Raw genomic sequence first — 14,715 nt, forward strand, 5'->3', positions numbered from 1 at the left:
GCCAAACAGTAGCGTAGAGAACGTGATGGGACGGATGGAGTAATATACAAAGCTGAGTTGAAGATATGATTGCGAATGGACTTCCATATTTTGTTACGCAACAAATAATAATTTTCAAATTCGATCAAAACATTTAAAAACGTCTTTTAAAAACTCAAACAACTTATATTTTCAAATTGAGAGACCGTGACATTTTTCACACGGTGAATCTTTTCTATGTAGACAAGATTATTACTCCGATCAGATTTCTGCACAAAAATTTCATAAATTACAGGCGCACACACCATTGGACATTCAGGACGCTCTCGGTGCACTTGTGTCAGTAACAGACTACAGTATATTACACAAGTCGGCCAGCAACAAGATTAATGTTAATTACTGTATAATTGTGTCCGGAGCTGCTATCTTTTGGTTATATATGCACCACCATGGTCCCTCCCAAACACGTTCTTTCTAATCTAATCAACAAGTCGGCCTTTGTTTCCGTTTGTCCTTTGCCTTGATTCTTTTTATTTTTTGGAAATACAAATACATATGGAAACAAAATTATTCTGTCAAATTGTATATTTAAGAACAAAGTATCTCGTTTTGACATTTAGAATTCGACCAAGTCAAGTTACCAATGAGTCCGCCGTACAGAAATTTAAGAAGAAAGTAGCATTCAACTAAATGCACTTGAGTCAGAGTTCTGAGTATCTATCTGATCTTTGTCTTTCGCCAATTTGTTTGTCTATTTCCACTCTGGCTATTTGGGCTGAACTGCAAGTTGCGAACCAAGTCATTCATGATAATGCTATAAATTGAATCGAATTCATATACCAGGTATCCTAAACTCAACTGCAACTACTATATCAGATGAATCTATCAGTAATTTTTGCCTCATTTATGTTACTTATGAGTTTTCGAGTGTTGGAAACACAGCAGCTTGAAGTAGGATTTTACAAGACTACATGCTTTAGTGCTGAATCTATTGTTAGACAGGAGGTCGAAAAGGCCTTCTTTTTAAACAGGGGTATTGCCGCTGGTCTCATCAGACTGCATTTCCATGATTGCTTTGTCAGGGTCGGTATAATTAAATTGCACTGTTTTTCTTAAATCGGATATAGTATACTCATAAACAAACATACGATGGATTATTGACAACTGAAACTATGATTGGCAGGGTTGTGATGGATCAATCCTTATAGATTCTACGGCAAGTAATGTGGCGGAGAAGGATAGTCCAGCCAATGGCATCTCTCTTCGAGGCCTTGAAGTCATCGACAGGGCCAAGGCCAGACTTGAAGCTACATGTAAAGGCGTAGTGTCTTGTGCTGATATCCTTGCATTTGCTGCAAGAGATGCTACTGAACTTGTAAGGGGCACACACATGCATGCACACTACGGATTTGCATTAACTTAAATGTTTTGAAGTTTTAACTTTTGAGCATGTCGTAGACTAGAGGAATGGGATGGTCTGTACCAGCAGGGAGGCGAGATGGCAGAGTTTCTCTTGCTGCCGAGACAGTTGACTTACCTCCACCAACATTTAACGTAGATCAAGCTACTCAATTATTCATGAGGAAGGGACTATCACAGGAAGAAATGATCATACTACTAGGTAGTTAACCCTAAATTTTTTATAGGTTCAAAGACACTAAATCAAATATGACAGTGTAGATTCATTCCCCTAAAAATCTGGGGGATGGAATCATCTTGTCCAGAAAAGACTCCCACAAAACATAAAAGGTCTCAGATTGTTACTCGTATCTTAAACACAACTTGTTGGTCACTAATAACGAACTTTTGTACTCTGCAGGAGCACATTCAGTTGGACGCTCACATTGCACATCATTCAGTGACAGGTTATACAATTTCAGCCAAACATCAAGTCAAGATCCTAGCCTAGATCCCCGTTTTGCAAGGTTTCTTAAGGCACTGTGTCCTCAAGACAGACAGGGAAACATTAATCCAAATTTGGTGGTTCCGATGAACGGAAGCCCAAATCTTCAAGACAACAGCTACTATGCAGATATACTAAAGCATCGTGTGGTTTTCACCTCAGATGAAACTCTCAATAGCAACTCAGAAACTCTGTCATTAGTGAATGAGTATGCATCAAACAATACGGATTGGCTAGTTAATTTTGCACAAGCAATGGTGAAACTGAGTATGATAGGGGTTCTTACTGGTACCGCAGGTGAGATAAGATCAAACTGTAGGGTAACTAATTCATAGGAAAAAATCCCTTAATATGTAATAAGTGTACGACTCTTATTAATAAAGTCGACAGAAGCTCTTCACAGGCGAATTAGTTGACAAGGATAATGCAGTGCTTAGCATGTGCTATTTAGTAACCTTAAACACAACTACTTTATCACTATATCTGCTAAATTAACATTTGTACTCTGCAGGAGGACAAATTAGGCAAGAACATATTACAGTATTTAAACCAAATAAATCCTAATTTGGTAGTACAGATGAACAGAAGCCCGACCTTTAAGACAACAGCTATTATACAGATGTTCTAACGCATTGTGTGGTACTGCTCGCACTAGATGAAACAGCAACTCAGAAACCCTGTCACTAGTGACGAGTATGTATCAACCAATATGAATTCGTTCCAGATTCTGCACCGATAATTTGCAGGAAAGCAGCAATTTTAATCTAGCTAATGAAATTCGAAAAGAGAACACCGCACAGGAACCTACAGACCCTCGTCTCTAATTGAAGAAAGATACACTAATTCACTCTTATCAGCTTGATCTTCCTAATTAGTATTTGTGCGTATTATGAACTTCTAGATTGAACAAGATTCAGCTGGTTAATCATTGACTGAACAAATTTAGATTCATTTATAAGCGAGACAAACTAGACATTTATATGAGAATGTTGAACCTTTGAGAGGACTCATTACAACATTGAAGTGGAATCAACTTTAAAAAGTAGATCAAATAAAAGTTTAACCAGATCCTATGAAGGCATATCAATTATCAACCATCATATCTAGTTAATTACTGAACCTGGATATATACAATGAATTCCATATATTATCAAATGCTAAAACTATCATACATTTTCCATAATTGGTATTATACAGGCACTGGGCAGTGAGAATATATATAATTTACTATCAAGTAGGCGTAAATCTTGTAAGAACCCACTCTAATTGTCTTTTCCTGCTTTCTCAAGGCACTTGTGTATTTTCTTCTAAAAGAAATCTTCCACATTCCCTAACCTAATCTTTTCCTTCTCGAATTGCACTCAAAAATCACTAGTAGTCCCTAGTTGACCATATAAAATCTATATATGTTGCTATATATAGACAGTAATCTGTACAACCTTTTCAAGAACAGAGTTACATAAGACTAAAATGAGTTCAAGAATGCTATATTCTTCTTTATATGTTATTATGGTTTTGGTTTCGTGTAGATATGTTGAGATAAAAGCTCAACAACTTCAAGTAGGTTTCTATATGCAATCATGCAGAATGGCTGAGTTCATTGTATGGACTGAAGTCCAAAATGCGTTCAAGACGGACAAAGGAGTTGCTGCTGGTTTAGTCAGAATGCATTTTCATGATTGCTTTGTTAGGGTTAGTAACACTTTTCACTTGAAGACAATGCCTAGTAATAAGAGGCATATGCATATTTACCCACATTTCCTTATTTACAATTTGTTCATATATGCATATTTATAGATGTATAATTTCAAACTATATGGATTGAATATGTTACTAATAACTGCAAGATATTAATCTTATATACATGATGATATAATAGTTAAATGTCTTTAGCAGACGCATAACTTTTATTGTGTTCCACTAGGGCTGTGATGCTTCAGTCCTCATAGATTCTACCTCTGCAAACTCAGCAGAGAAGGATTCCCCTGCTAATAGTCCCAGTCTTAGAGGATTCGAAGTCATTGACAGAGCAAAGACCATGGTTGAAGCATCATGTGGAGGGGTGGTCTCATGTGCAGATATACTTGCATTTGCAGCTAGGGATAGTATCTTGATGGTAAGCAAAGGCACTTAGGGTACTTATACATGCAAGCTTCCTATATTTATATCATCAGCCATTATATTACTGCAGACTGGAGGACCTGGCTATGACGTCCCAGCAGGGAGAAGAGATGGCAGAATTTCAAAAGCTTTAGAGGCATCAGTTGGCCTACCACCCCCTAATAGTAACGTCAGCCAACTCACTCAAATGTTTGCAAGCAAAGGACTTACACAAGAAGAAATGGTTACATTATCTGGTGAGAACAAACAGAGAACATTTTCTATAGAGACAAGATTAGTACTCCCAGGACCCCTCAGTCCCAGTAAAGGAGTCATAAACAAAAGACAACTATAAATTTTCAAAACTGATCAGATTGCATTGTTTACTAAAAAAAGTTCCATGGAATTACAGGTGCACACACCATTGGACGCTCTCATTGCACTTCTTTTAGTAACAGACTATACAGTTACAACACGACGACTATGCAGGATCCTAGCTTAGACATGGCATATGCAACCCAGCTAAAGCAGCAATGTCCACAGGGCAGTACAGATGTTAATTTGGTGGTACAAATGAACCCATCCAGCCCGAACACAACGGATGTAGGTTACTACTCAGATGTCCTTGCTAACCGAGGATTACACACCTCAGACCAAACACTACTGACAAATGCAACTACAGCAAACCAAGTTAACCAAAATGCAGCGAACCCCCAGCTTTGGAAGAACAAGTTTACTGCTGCTATGGTAAAAATGGGTCAAATTGGTGTACTCACAGGTACTGCTGGCGAGATCAGAGCAAATTGTAGGGTCATTAACTAAGAAATAAGTAGGTTCCACGTAAGCAATGCTCTTAATAATTCCAACTACTGCTTTTCGAAGCACTAGACAAATTCGGATAGTGTGATGCATTAACTATTGTAATATTTCTTTCACACTGTTTGAATAAATAAATTACAAGTTTGGAAATACGATTAACCAGATTCTGTGATTCAAGTAACATTTACCAATAAGTTATAGGCTCAGAGTTTTTATCCAAAATTAAAAAAAAAAATAGACAAGTGTGAACACATTCCCTTAAAATTTTAAAAGACTTCATACTCATATTCAGATACAATAGACAGGAAACATCGATAGAAAATTCATAATAACAGATAGATAGATAGATAGATAGATAGATAGATAGATAGAAAAGAAAAAAAAAAATAGACTTGCAACAAAATCGAATGACTAGGAAATCAATTAAAATGCGACAAAAACACAAACTTTGGATTACTAAGCAGGCCATACAGAAACTCGCATACTGACATGTGACTATTAAAATGGATTATGGATTCTAATGCATATATGGAGTGCTCTTTTAGTGGCAAGATTGATCATTATGTTACTGAAACATAAAGTATCTTAACATTGCAACAGCGCTGCATCACAATATTGTATGTGCAAGAAAGCAAACATAGTTTCATTACCTTTTTGCTGAACTCACACCCCCTACCTTGACCACTTCATAGAGTGCGTAGGGTAGCCACATACTTTTTTAAGAGGTCACTGAATTTTAAATGAGCAATTAGCGTTTTTTCAGTTGAAATGAAAGTGATTACGGGTTTGATTCATCATTTATATTAGAGAAAGGTCGCTTAAGATCTTAAGTTTGGTACTCAAATGTATTGAAAATTTAAATAGGAATATTCATTTAAATTACCAAAAGGAGTACTTTGTTACTTAATCTAGTCGAATCAAATAGCAATATTAGCATATGAACTTAAACCGAGTCTCTTAATTCTACAAGTCTACAATGTTTAATTGTATTCTCTGCTCTGAAGTCTCAAAATATTAAAAATTACCTGACACCAACAAAATTGACTCACAATTGGGAATATTCAAAAGTTTTAAATTACTTATCCTATTTCAGAATCGAGACACAAGCTTTACCGCTATTACACTGATAGTTGGTAATCTTTATTGAGATCAAAGCTTCGTTTGGGAATACGAAGGCTAATCAAATTAAATTTCAGAATAAGCCTTTTTGTTTGATATCCAACAAAATAAGAAAAGCAAAAGTTAACCACGCAACAACCCTTGATAATTAGAATAGACAGGTTCATGAATTCAAAAGGCATCATTGAAGACTTATTGCTAATCAAGAACACCAAAATCTTACTTAAGTAGTGAGTTCCATAATGGCACTGACAATGTCACCATCATTAGTCTTGAGAGCCTTAACAGCCTTGTTTCTTGACACTCCTGCTTGTGTCATTACCAGTTCAATATCACGGGCATTCACATCAGTTTCATCAATCTCTTCTTCTTCCTCTTCCTCATCAATTTGACTTAGAGCAGGTGGGTCTGACTTTGTCGTAACAGATCCCATGTCTGGCATCTTAAACTGTTGGGCAGCCTGTGTTTGCAACTGAGAGCTTAAATCTTCTATCTTGGCTTCTCCAAATATGATATAAGTCTCAGAATTTGGGCTTTTGAAGACATCAGGCTTTGAGATGAAAAACAATATCTGATACATGATAAATCAGAAATTATGAACAATTTTATATATATTACCAGTGAGCAGGAAAGCTTTACATTATAGGCAAAAAAAACTTACATTTTTTGTTCTCTTAATAGTGACCCTGCTAACACCAGTCACAGGTTTCATACCAAGCTTTAACATTGCTTTGCGACTCTTCTTCTCACTTCTGCTCTGTTTTGAGCTTTCACTTCCACCTGAAGCTTAATTCTTTAGGTATACGCTATTATATGCACACTGGATTCATATAATATGTCACACACTCTACAGAGTCATTTATAGTCCACTCACATAAACAAAAGCTAATATATACTCTGACCTCTAAACTTCACATTTCAATCGAGTTGAAGCCCCATTATATGCATGTATCATACAAATTGTAGCATTGAGAATCAGCACATAGATATGGAGAGTCAACTATATACGTCTTAAGATTATTTCTACTGGCGCCCATCTTTGGGGCATAATTTGTGTTCACTCTAAATAATGAGAAAATTGGGGGTTAATTTTGCCTTCATATTCATAAATTTTAAGCGATTAAGGAAGGATTTTTTACCAAGATCATTATATACTAACAATCCGCAAAACACAAAGTTTTCAGTCACATGTAAATGTGTAAGACAAAACTCACATTACATTAGTAGTGATTCATCGAGAAATAAAATGAATTGATCAACCATCATTTAAAGACTAAAGCGAATTACACACTTTTACGAAATTAAGCACATTACTAGAAAATTTGAGTGACCTTGAGTGGCATCTTCCTTGTCGTCGGATTCGGAGTCAGAGTCAGAGTCGTGATGATCATCCTCCTTCACGTCTTCCACTAATGGTACATCTTCCTGAGATTAGATTATAGTATACGATGTCATAGATATTATTTGTACAGGCTTACAAAAATATGTGTATAACAGTGTACATACCACAAGCTTCTCTATGATCTCGTTCTCTTCGATGACTTGACCTGGCATTGTGATTATGTTGGCGTTGAGAGTACGAGTGTATCTGATGATGAAGTAGTATCACCTGCTAATGACAGTGTTTATGTGTAGACTGTAGGGTTTGTTGATACCGCTCTCTTTTTAATTATGTCGATAAAACTAAATATTTTATTTATTGTAAAATTAATTATAAAAATAATTAAATTTCTTTATATGTATGATTTGACATATATCATATTTATATTTTTTTGTACAATTTTAACTAATATATTATACTCTAATTTATAAGTTAATAATCCAATTATTATAGTAATAATAATTATTTATCACATATACACTATTGTTATTTATTATCTTATGAGTAATAAGCAATATAATTATATAAGAATGAATGTTATAACAAGAAAAAATATTATCTTATTTTAAAACTTTATTCATCAAGTTATAATAATATTATAAATTAAAATATATGAACTTACTTAATTAAATTATTTCAAATAATTCAAACAGTTATGATTTGGTTTAATTTCTTTTAAAAACAATCTCTGATTACGGTTTGTCTGATTACGGTTTGAGTCATATTTTCAACCGAGTATAATAATAATAATAATAATAATAATAATAATAATAATAATAATAATAATAATAATAATAATAATAATAATAATAATAATAATAATAATAAAATTTGTAAAAATGATAAAGACAAAAAAGTTTCATTGTGTCATTTAAGTTTATCATTGATATTAATTTGTTGATTAAAATTTATCTTACAACTTTTTAACAGATTAAACAATATGTATATTTATATTAGTTGGAATAAATGTTAAATAATGGACAAAATAATAATTAACAAAAACATATAATTTTACAAAACATAGAAAAATCTCTTTATTTCTTCTCCGAATACATTTTGTGCTAAATGCTAGTAAAAGAGAAGTCACACAGTACGATAAATACATTTTTCTATTGTGCCAGGTATCTAGGAATGAGAACTTTTTCTAACTAGTTCTTGAAATTTTCCAAACAATATTTGTTGTCAAGGTTCCTGCTCCAGAACTTCTTGTAGTACTCTGCGTAAGTAAAGTCCTTGTACATAGCTGGAGATCCCTCTTCAATCAGTTTCTTGGGAGCACTTATCATGGCACAATCATGCGGACAGAGGAACGAAGCTATGGACAGCCTTGCTTTATTAGAGTTTACAACTGCTCGGTGGAACACACTCTTATACTTCCCATTGCTCAGTGCCTGCAAAATTTTTGAATATTTTTTTAATATTTCCAGTGGAATTTGATACTCTAAACTTCAACATATACCAATCTGAAACTCTGACACTCTTACAGTACTTCAACAGTTTGTTTACGAGAACAATGAGAACAGTTGAATTCATACTTAAAGAATTAGGAAGGTGTAAGAAGGATGAGGGGATGACCTGAAGCTGATCACCGATATTAATGACAAATGCATTGGGGTGGGGTTTGACGGCTAACCAGTGGCCGTCCTTGAGCACTTGAAGGCCGGAAACGTGGAGATCCTGAAGGAGAATGGTGAGAGCATTGGGGTCTGTATGTCCTGGCAAACCGTAAGTCAGATCAGGCTCTGGACATTCTGGATAAAAGTTGATGGCCATGTGTTGTCCTTGTTCCCCTAGTATTTCTTTTACACACTCCTTTCCTAAGCCCAGGCTCTCAGAAATTGCCTCCTCCAATCTTAACCCTAGTTCCCTTACTTCTGTGCAGTACCTGCTCACGATCTCCCTGCAAACCCATTTGATGAGTCAAGTCATCATTTGGGCGGATGCTTTAATTCGTAAAAATTAATGCAGTAGAGATGAGTAGATCTCCGCTGTTATAACTACAAGAACACTGAGTTGCAGATAGCTTGTCAGCTTTTGTTAGAATATTATCATGGTAAGCCCCCTGCTAACATCTTGAGATTTTACCTGTAACACTAATGCAAAAACAAGTGCCTTAATAAAAGTAGATTGAACAGGTGTTTTTCTTTAAATCTATTAATAATTATTTCTTCCACAAATTATTTTAAATTCTGCCTCTAACTCCAGTCTCCAGCATGTGATTACATGTTCAGTGTGATGACGTCAACGATGGCGAATGGAGATGACGCTACTCCTCTACCATGTGCAATATTCGAAACATGTAACATCAATCAGCTGGTATGTTTCTTTTCAGTTTGGGCCACTTCAATCCAATGTCACTTCTTGTTGTTTAATTTAAAGATTTTAATTATTGATTGCTAGAAACGGCTTTTATGGTAATCAGAGTTTGAGAGTCTTACAACACCACGGACGAAAGAAGTCAATATTTTGATGTTATCTCATCGTTACATACAGGGCCGGTGATTGACATGTGCAAACAGCCCTACAGTACAGGGTCTCAAAATTGAGAGGGCCCCAATATCCAAGCCCATAACATTTATACATGTATATTATTTTAATTTTTGTTATGTGTTAGATCAAAATTCCTATCCTTTTCTTATTTTTTTTATTGTATCTATAAAAATACATAATTTTTTTTTGTAATTGACTAGTTGCAATTTATTATTATCATTATATATAAATTGATGTTATATTCTTGTATTGGTGTTTTGTTTTGAATTTAATTATTGTTTACTAAATTATGTTTTTTAGCCTTTTGTATAAATTTTTTAAGTGTTCTTAATTAATATATAATTATTATTTTTTATTCCAAGTTACATATTATTATTATTTATATATTATATAATATTAATATATTTAAAATTAATAATTATATACTAAAAAAATGTTAATGATTTAATTTTGTACAGGGTCTCCTAAACTATTGAGTCGGGACTGGTTACATATCACATTCACACAGCCGTATCTGTCACTCCTAACTAAATAGCACGAACAGACAAAGGGGTTGCCTTGAGAAGTGTGATACGTAGATATGGTCAGATGATATGCCTTGACAAGCTCACGACTTCACAATCTGAAAACCTTACGGGAAGGGTGGATGTGCCGTATCTCTTCGGCTAGCCCGGACTAGTGTATATTATTCATTTCTTATTTTTATAATAAATATATATTTTTTATCACAATTACAATTTTAAACTCAGTCAAATGATTTTTAAATTTTTTCAAATTTAATTAATTATTTTGTATATAAATATTAAAATAGTTTATGTTTTATAATTTTTTTTTGAACCCTTATGTTTTATAATTTGATTTATTAATTTAACACATTAGAGTAATATATTTCAAATTTTGTTTCATAATTACAGTGTGCTCAACTTTTTTGCTTATTTATAATATTTGTGTGATAACTTTTTTGCTTATTGGTGTGATAACTTTTCTTATTTAGAATTTTTCATAACAAATAGGAGAGAGAAGATACTCATGGTGATTTAGTGATTTAAAAAGCTACTAAAAATTTTCTTTGAACAGCTTTCTTTTAACTTCCTATTTAAATTTAAATATTAAGAGAGGCTCTGTGAGATGCTAACTCTTATATTTTATTTTTATTAAAATATTGTAACTTTCAATAATATTTTATTAGCCTTCTGCAAAGAGCGTCCTAAGCTACTACTAGTAACCGGCTCTGGTCATCAACTCACTTGCCAAACTAAACATGACAACCTTTCACCTCGCGTTTTTTAATATTCAAAAGCTTACTCTTAGTCTTAGGCACAAGCGTTCCCCGCTTCAATAAACAACAATCTCTCTCTCCCGTAATACAATTAAAATTTCAACATCAATACACACTGTAAACTTATTCAACCATCTCAACAAAAAAAATCCAACCATCTAGAAAATTTGCAATGAAATTAGTAGACAGGCACGTGATACTTACTTGAACGAAGGAGGGTTAGAAGGCCATTCTTCTGAATATCTGTCGAGAGGATAGCAATGAAGCCTCAGATAATCTCTCCAATTGTTAATCGTTTCTTTCTTCACATTAAAGCTGGTGGACAATCTCATAGTCTTCGTCGGATCATCAGAGTACAGTTTCATTTTCTCCTCCACCGGTAATTCAAAGAACTCCTTAGCAACTCGCTGCATTCTCTCCATGGTCTCAGCTGCCACTCCATGATTTATCACCTGATCACAAACCCATAACTAATTTACTTCATAAATCAGAGTAATAGAATAAAGTAAATGTTAGTGACTAAACCGCCGGAAATTAAAATTTACAATCCGGTGATCATATATTGTCTTAATTTATCAAAAACGTGAAGAAGGGCCACCTATTTATAAATTAGAAATTCTGCTACTAAATATATAAAAATGGATAAAATTCGACCACAACTGATCATAATAACACATTTTGTAACTGTGTTTTATTATAATACATGGGGGAGAGAATTTAGTTTTGCGAGACCTGAAAGAAGCCGTACTGCTGGCAAGCATCGCCTATTTGTCGAATGATCAGGTGTTTATCTGGGGCTGCGAGGTCAATTAAGGGAACGTTTTCGCAATCCGAGACCTGAGAGAGATCAGGCCGATCAGACGCTGGACGAATGAAACTGGGTGGAAGGGTGGTGTAAGTTTGTCCACTGGAGATGACTTTGGCCTCCATGAATGATATTCTAAAGATTCTACCAGCTGTTTTCACAAGAGTTTTTCTGTTTTTGTAATGAGAGACTTTGGGGCCTGCCTGTATATAATACTCCCTCTTTCCCACCCATTTCTTTACCCTTTTCTTTTTGGGGTGTCCCACCCAATTCTTTACATTTCAAAACTTACCAAAAATAGTCAATGAGTTCCACCACTTCTCAACTTTTCTTTCCTTTTCACACTACTTTTACTCCACTATCTTCTTTTTATACATTAAAAATAAATGTGTCCCACCACTTTACCCACTTTTCTTACTCTTTTCCACTATTTTATACATATTTCTTACTTTTCTTACTCTTTTCCACTATTTTATACATATTTCTTAACCTCCGTGCCCAACTCATTCGATAAGAAATGGGTGGGACGGAGGGAGTATATATAAGAATAAGTTAAGCTACGGAGATGGGATGGTCATCTGGTGGTTACAAAATAGAAAACGTATAGTATATATGGTCACACCATATATGATCAATTATCTCTCTGCTGGCGTGAGCTTGCTTACATCACAGGTTTAGCTGTCATTACGTGCATCATAATTGAATTTGTTCTTAATTTTAATAGTAATCTAAATTTTTGATTAAATATCACATAATTTAAAGATATTTCAATTTTTTATTAAATATTTCAACTTTTAAATATATAACCTTTTTAATTTGAATATACCTTAATCTTTACCGTCAAAAAGAAAATACAATTCTCTTGAAGTTAAAGCAATTATAATTACTATAAATTATGGGTATCTTTGTGAATACATGGTTTAAACTTATATTTACAATGTCATTCTCATGCTATATTATAAATTATTTTAATTTTGAGAATTTTTGATGACACACTCAAGTTCAGTTTTTTTTATACATAATTTGTATCAATGTAACTGTGAGATATTTATAAAATTGGCCGATTATATATATTGGGAAAAGGGACGGAGCACGGATTTTAATACTTTAATAAAATATAGTTGGGTAACTTATTTTTAAGATTTTTTTTTGGTATAAAAATATAATATTTATATTTTTATAAAAAAGTTTAAATAAATTATAAAATTATATTTTATAATAATCTTAAAATACTTGTCCATGAAAAGATCATATAAAATTGAAAATTGAATGGGAGGGAGCATTTAGGGGACAAAGAGTAGACATTTGAGGACAAGCACATGCACCGGCTGCAAGGCAAAAAACGGTAGAAACAATTTTCAGTTACATGTCAAGTACATGTTGACTCGTCCCCTTCATTTGTTCACATTGGGAGAATTCGGCACGTATTTTAATACTCTCGTAAAATGTAGTTCGATAAATTATTTTGAATTTTTTTCTTCTGAATAAAAATTTGATGTTTGAATTTATTTTTTTTAAAAAAAAGAAAATTTCAAAAATAAATTATAAAACTATGTTTTATAAGCGCCTTAAAATATGTGTCGAGCAGCGCGAAAAAACTGTAAATAAATGAGAGGTATCGTCTACTCTATGACATAAGACATTTATTAAATATAATTTGATTATCTTTACTCTAATTAAATAAAAAGAATCAATAAACTAGTATATAGTGAGTGGTGTCATTGACCCTTTTAAATTTATAATTAGCTATAAAATTTTGTTATATTAAATATATTTTTTCCAAAAAATATATATATAATATAAAGATTTTGATTCTATTTAAAATAAAACTTATATAATATATTTCAAACTTATTATAAATTTTCAAAATTTAAACTCCTGCTGACTTGAATCTGGTCACGACTCACGTCCCTGTGCATAACTAGTCCCCTCAGGCCTCAGCAGTCAGCCCAGTCCTACTTCAAGAGAATCATCTTTTTGATTGTTTCATAATTGAGAATATTAAAATACTTTTCCTATTGACAGACAACTTCCGACCATTTCTCTCACACATTTACAATCAAAGTATATTATGAGATGCACCAACATGGCATTTTCTTCTAAAAATATCTCCACTGATTCTCTCCACGAACTTAAGGATCTTCACCAAAAGATAGTTGATGCGAGTGTCCCTGATCATATATAAGGGAGGTGGTTAAATATGAAATATAATTTTTCATTTTGTAGTTGTGTGAAAATCAAAAAAAGAGAAAAGATGAGAAAGTGGTAGGAAATTATTCTTTAGTAAATTTTAAAATGTAAAAAATTAAATGACACATCTCAAAGAGAAAACTGTAAAAGACGGGAGAAATTATTATATGTAATTATAAGATATACAATTGAAAGAAGTATAAGTAAAAAATGTTGTACGAAAAGTTACATAAAAACTAAAAATGGTTTAATATAAAAAAATTTCTAACATATACTAAAAAAATATTAGATATAAAGATTTATTGGAAAAAATAAATTATAAATGAAGTGAACACATAAATAAATATTGAATAAAAAAGATGAAATTTATAAAATTGAGGATAATGAATAATATTATATATATATATATATATATATATATGTGTGTGTATATTGTTCATTAGTGTATCGTCTATGTGTGTTAATACATGTGTCTCATTAATAAATAGTTTGGGCGAGTCGAGTTTCGAGCCGGACATAATTCGAGCCGAATTTTATTTAGTTGAGCCGAGCCGGCTCGTTTAAGAAATCAAGTCTAAATCTTAAATCTTTTTCCGAACTCGACTCGTTTATTTTCACGAGTCGAGCCAGCTCGTTTAACGAAACGAGCT

The 14,715-nt window shown here is 33.1% G+C and overlaps 4 protein-coding genes across 4 annotated transcripts; 2 read left to right on the top strand and 2 right to left on the bottom strand.

Moving 5' to 3' along the window:
- Positions 1-894: 894 nt before the first annotated feature.
- On the top strand, positions 895-2,267 carry LOC108226942 (peroxidase 5-like). The gene is made up of 4 exons (XM_017401935.2): positions 895-1,062; positions 1,163-1,354; positions 1,438-1,600; positions 1,799-2,267. Exons 1-4 carry the CDS (start codon positions 895-897, stop codon positions 2,215-2,217), a joined length of 942 nt encoding a protein of 313 aa, XP_017257424.2. The 3' UTR covers positions 2,218-2,267.
- Positions 2,268-3,317: 1,050 nt separating this feature from the next.
- Positions 3,318-4,954, top strand: LOC108226914 (peroxidase 5-like). The gene is made up of 4 exons (XM_017401909.2): positions 3,318-3,574; positions 3,807-3,998; positions 4,074-4,239; positions 4,395-4,954. The coding sequence occupies exons 1-4, from the start codon at positions 3,353-3,355 to the stop codon at positions 4,802-4,804; spliced, it is 990 nt and encodes a 329-aa protein (XP_017257398.1). The 5' UTR covers positions 3,318-3,352; the 3' UTR covers positions 4,805-4,954.
- A 1,007-nt stretch (positions 4,955-5,961) lies between these two features.
- LOC108226858 (nascent polypeptide-associated complex subunit alpha-like protein 2) lies at positions 5,962-7,539 on the bottom strand. The gene is made up of 4 exons (XM_017401849.2): positions 7,427-7,539; positions 7,252-7,345; positions 6,582-6,700; positions 5,962-6,491 (listed from the first exon to the last, which is right to left on the bottom strand). Exons 1-4 carry the CDS (start codon positions 7,472-7,474, stop codon positions 6,144-6,146), a joined length of 609 nt encoding a protein of 202 aa, XP_017257338.1. The 5' UTR covers positions 7,475-7,539; the 3' UTR covers positions 5,962-6,143.
- A 754-nt stretch (positions 7,540-8,293) lies between these two features.
- On the bottom strand, positions 8,294-12,104 carry LOC108203634 (protein DOWNY MILDEW RESISTANCE 6). Its single transcript, XM_064079025.1, has 4 exons — positions 11,803-12,104; positions 11,275-11,522; positions 8,877-9,201; positions 8,294-8,692 (listed from the first exon to the last, which is right to left on the bottom strand). The coding sequence occupies exons 1-4, from the start codon at positions 11,998-12,000 to the stop codon at positions 8,450-8,452; spliced, it is 1,014 nt and encodes a 337-aa protein (XP_063935095.1). The 5' UTR covers positions 12,001-12,104; the 3' UTR covers positions 8,294-8,449.
- Positions 12,105-14,715: the final 2,611 nt, after the last annotated feature.

Source organism: Daucus carota, chromosome 6 (genome assembly GCF_001625215.2).
Source record: "Daucus carota subsp. sativus chromosome 6, DH1 v3.0, whole genome shotgun sequence".
In the NCBI taxonomy this organism is placed as follows: domain Eukaryota; kingdom Viridiplantae; phylum Streptophyta; class Magnoliopsida; order Apiales; family Apiaceae; genus Daucus; species Daucus carota.

Excerpts from the sequence above, each read along its gene's own strand:
- LOC108226942 (XM_017401935.2), top strand. The coding sequence starts at position 895 with ATGAGTTTTCGAGTGTTGGAAACACAGCAGCTTGAAGTAGGATTTTAC. Across the intron at positions 1,063-1,162 it reads TCCATGATTGCTTTGTCAGG|GGTTGTGATGGATCAATCCT; the intron begins GTCGGTATAATT and ends TATGATTGGCAG. Across the intron at positions 1,601-1,798 it reads AGAAATGATCATACTACTAG|GAGCACATTCAGTTGGACGC; the intron begins GTAGTTAACCCT and ends TGTACTCTGCAG.
- LOC108226914 (XM_017401909.2), top strand. The coding sequence starts at position 3,353 with ATGAGTTCAAGAATGCTATATTCTTCTTTATATGTTATTATGGTTTTG. Across the intron at positions 3,575-3,806 it reads TTCATGATTGCTTTGTTAGG|GGCTGTGATGCTTCAGTCCT; the intron begins GTTAGTAACACT and ends GTGTTCCACTAG. Across the intron at positions 4,240-4,394 it reads AGAAATGGTTACATTATCTG|GTGCACACACCATTGGACGC; the intron begins GTGAGAACAAAC and ends ATGGAATTACAG.
- LOC108226858 (XM_017401849.2), bottom strand. The coding sequence starts at position 7,474 with ATGCCAGGTCAAGTCATCGAAGAGAACGAGATCATAGAGAAGCTTGTG. Across the intron at positions 7,346-7,426 it reads AGATCATAGAGAAGCTTGTG|GAAGATGTACCATTAGTGGA; the intron begins GTATGTACACTG and ends ATCTAATCTCAG. Across the intron at positions 6,701-7,251 it reads CAAGGAAGATGCCACTCAAG|GTGGAAGTGAAAGCTCAAAA; the intron begins GTCACTCAAATT and ends ATTAAGCTTCAG.
- LOC108203634 (XM_064079025.1), bottom strand. The coding sequence starts at position 12,000 with ATGGAGGCCAAAGTCATCTCCAGTGGACAAACTTACACCACCCTTCCA. Across the intron at positions 11,523-11,802 it reads AGCAGTACGGCTTCTTTCAG|GTGATAAATCATGGAGTGGC; the intron begins GTCTCGCAAAAC and ends GTTTGTGATCAG. Across the intron at positions 8,693-8,876 it reads ATATCGGTGATCAGCTTCAG|GCACTGAGCAATGGGAAGTA; the intron begins GTCATCCCCTCA and ends AAAATTTTGCAG.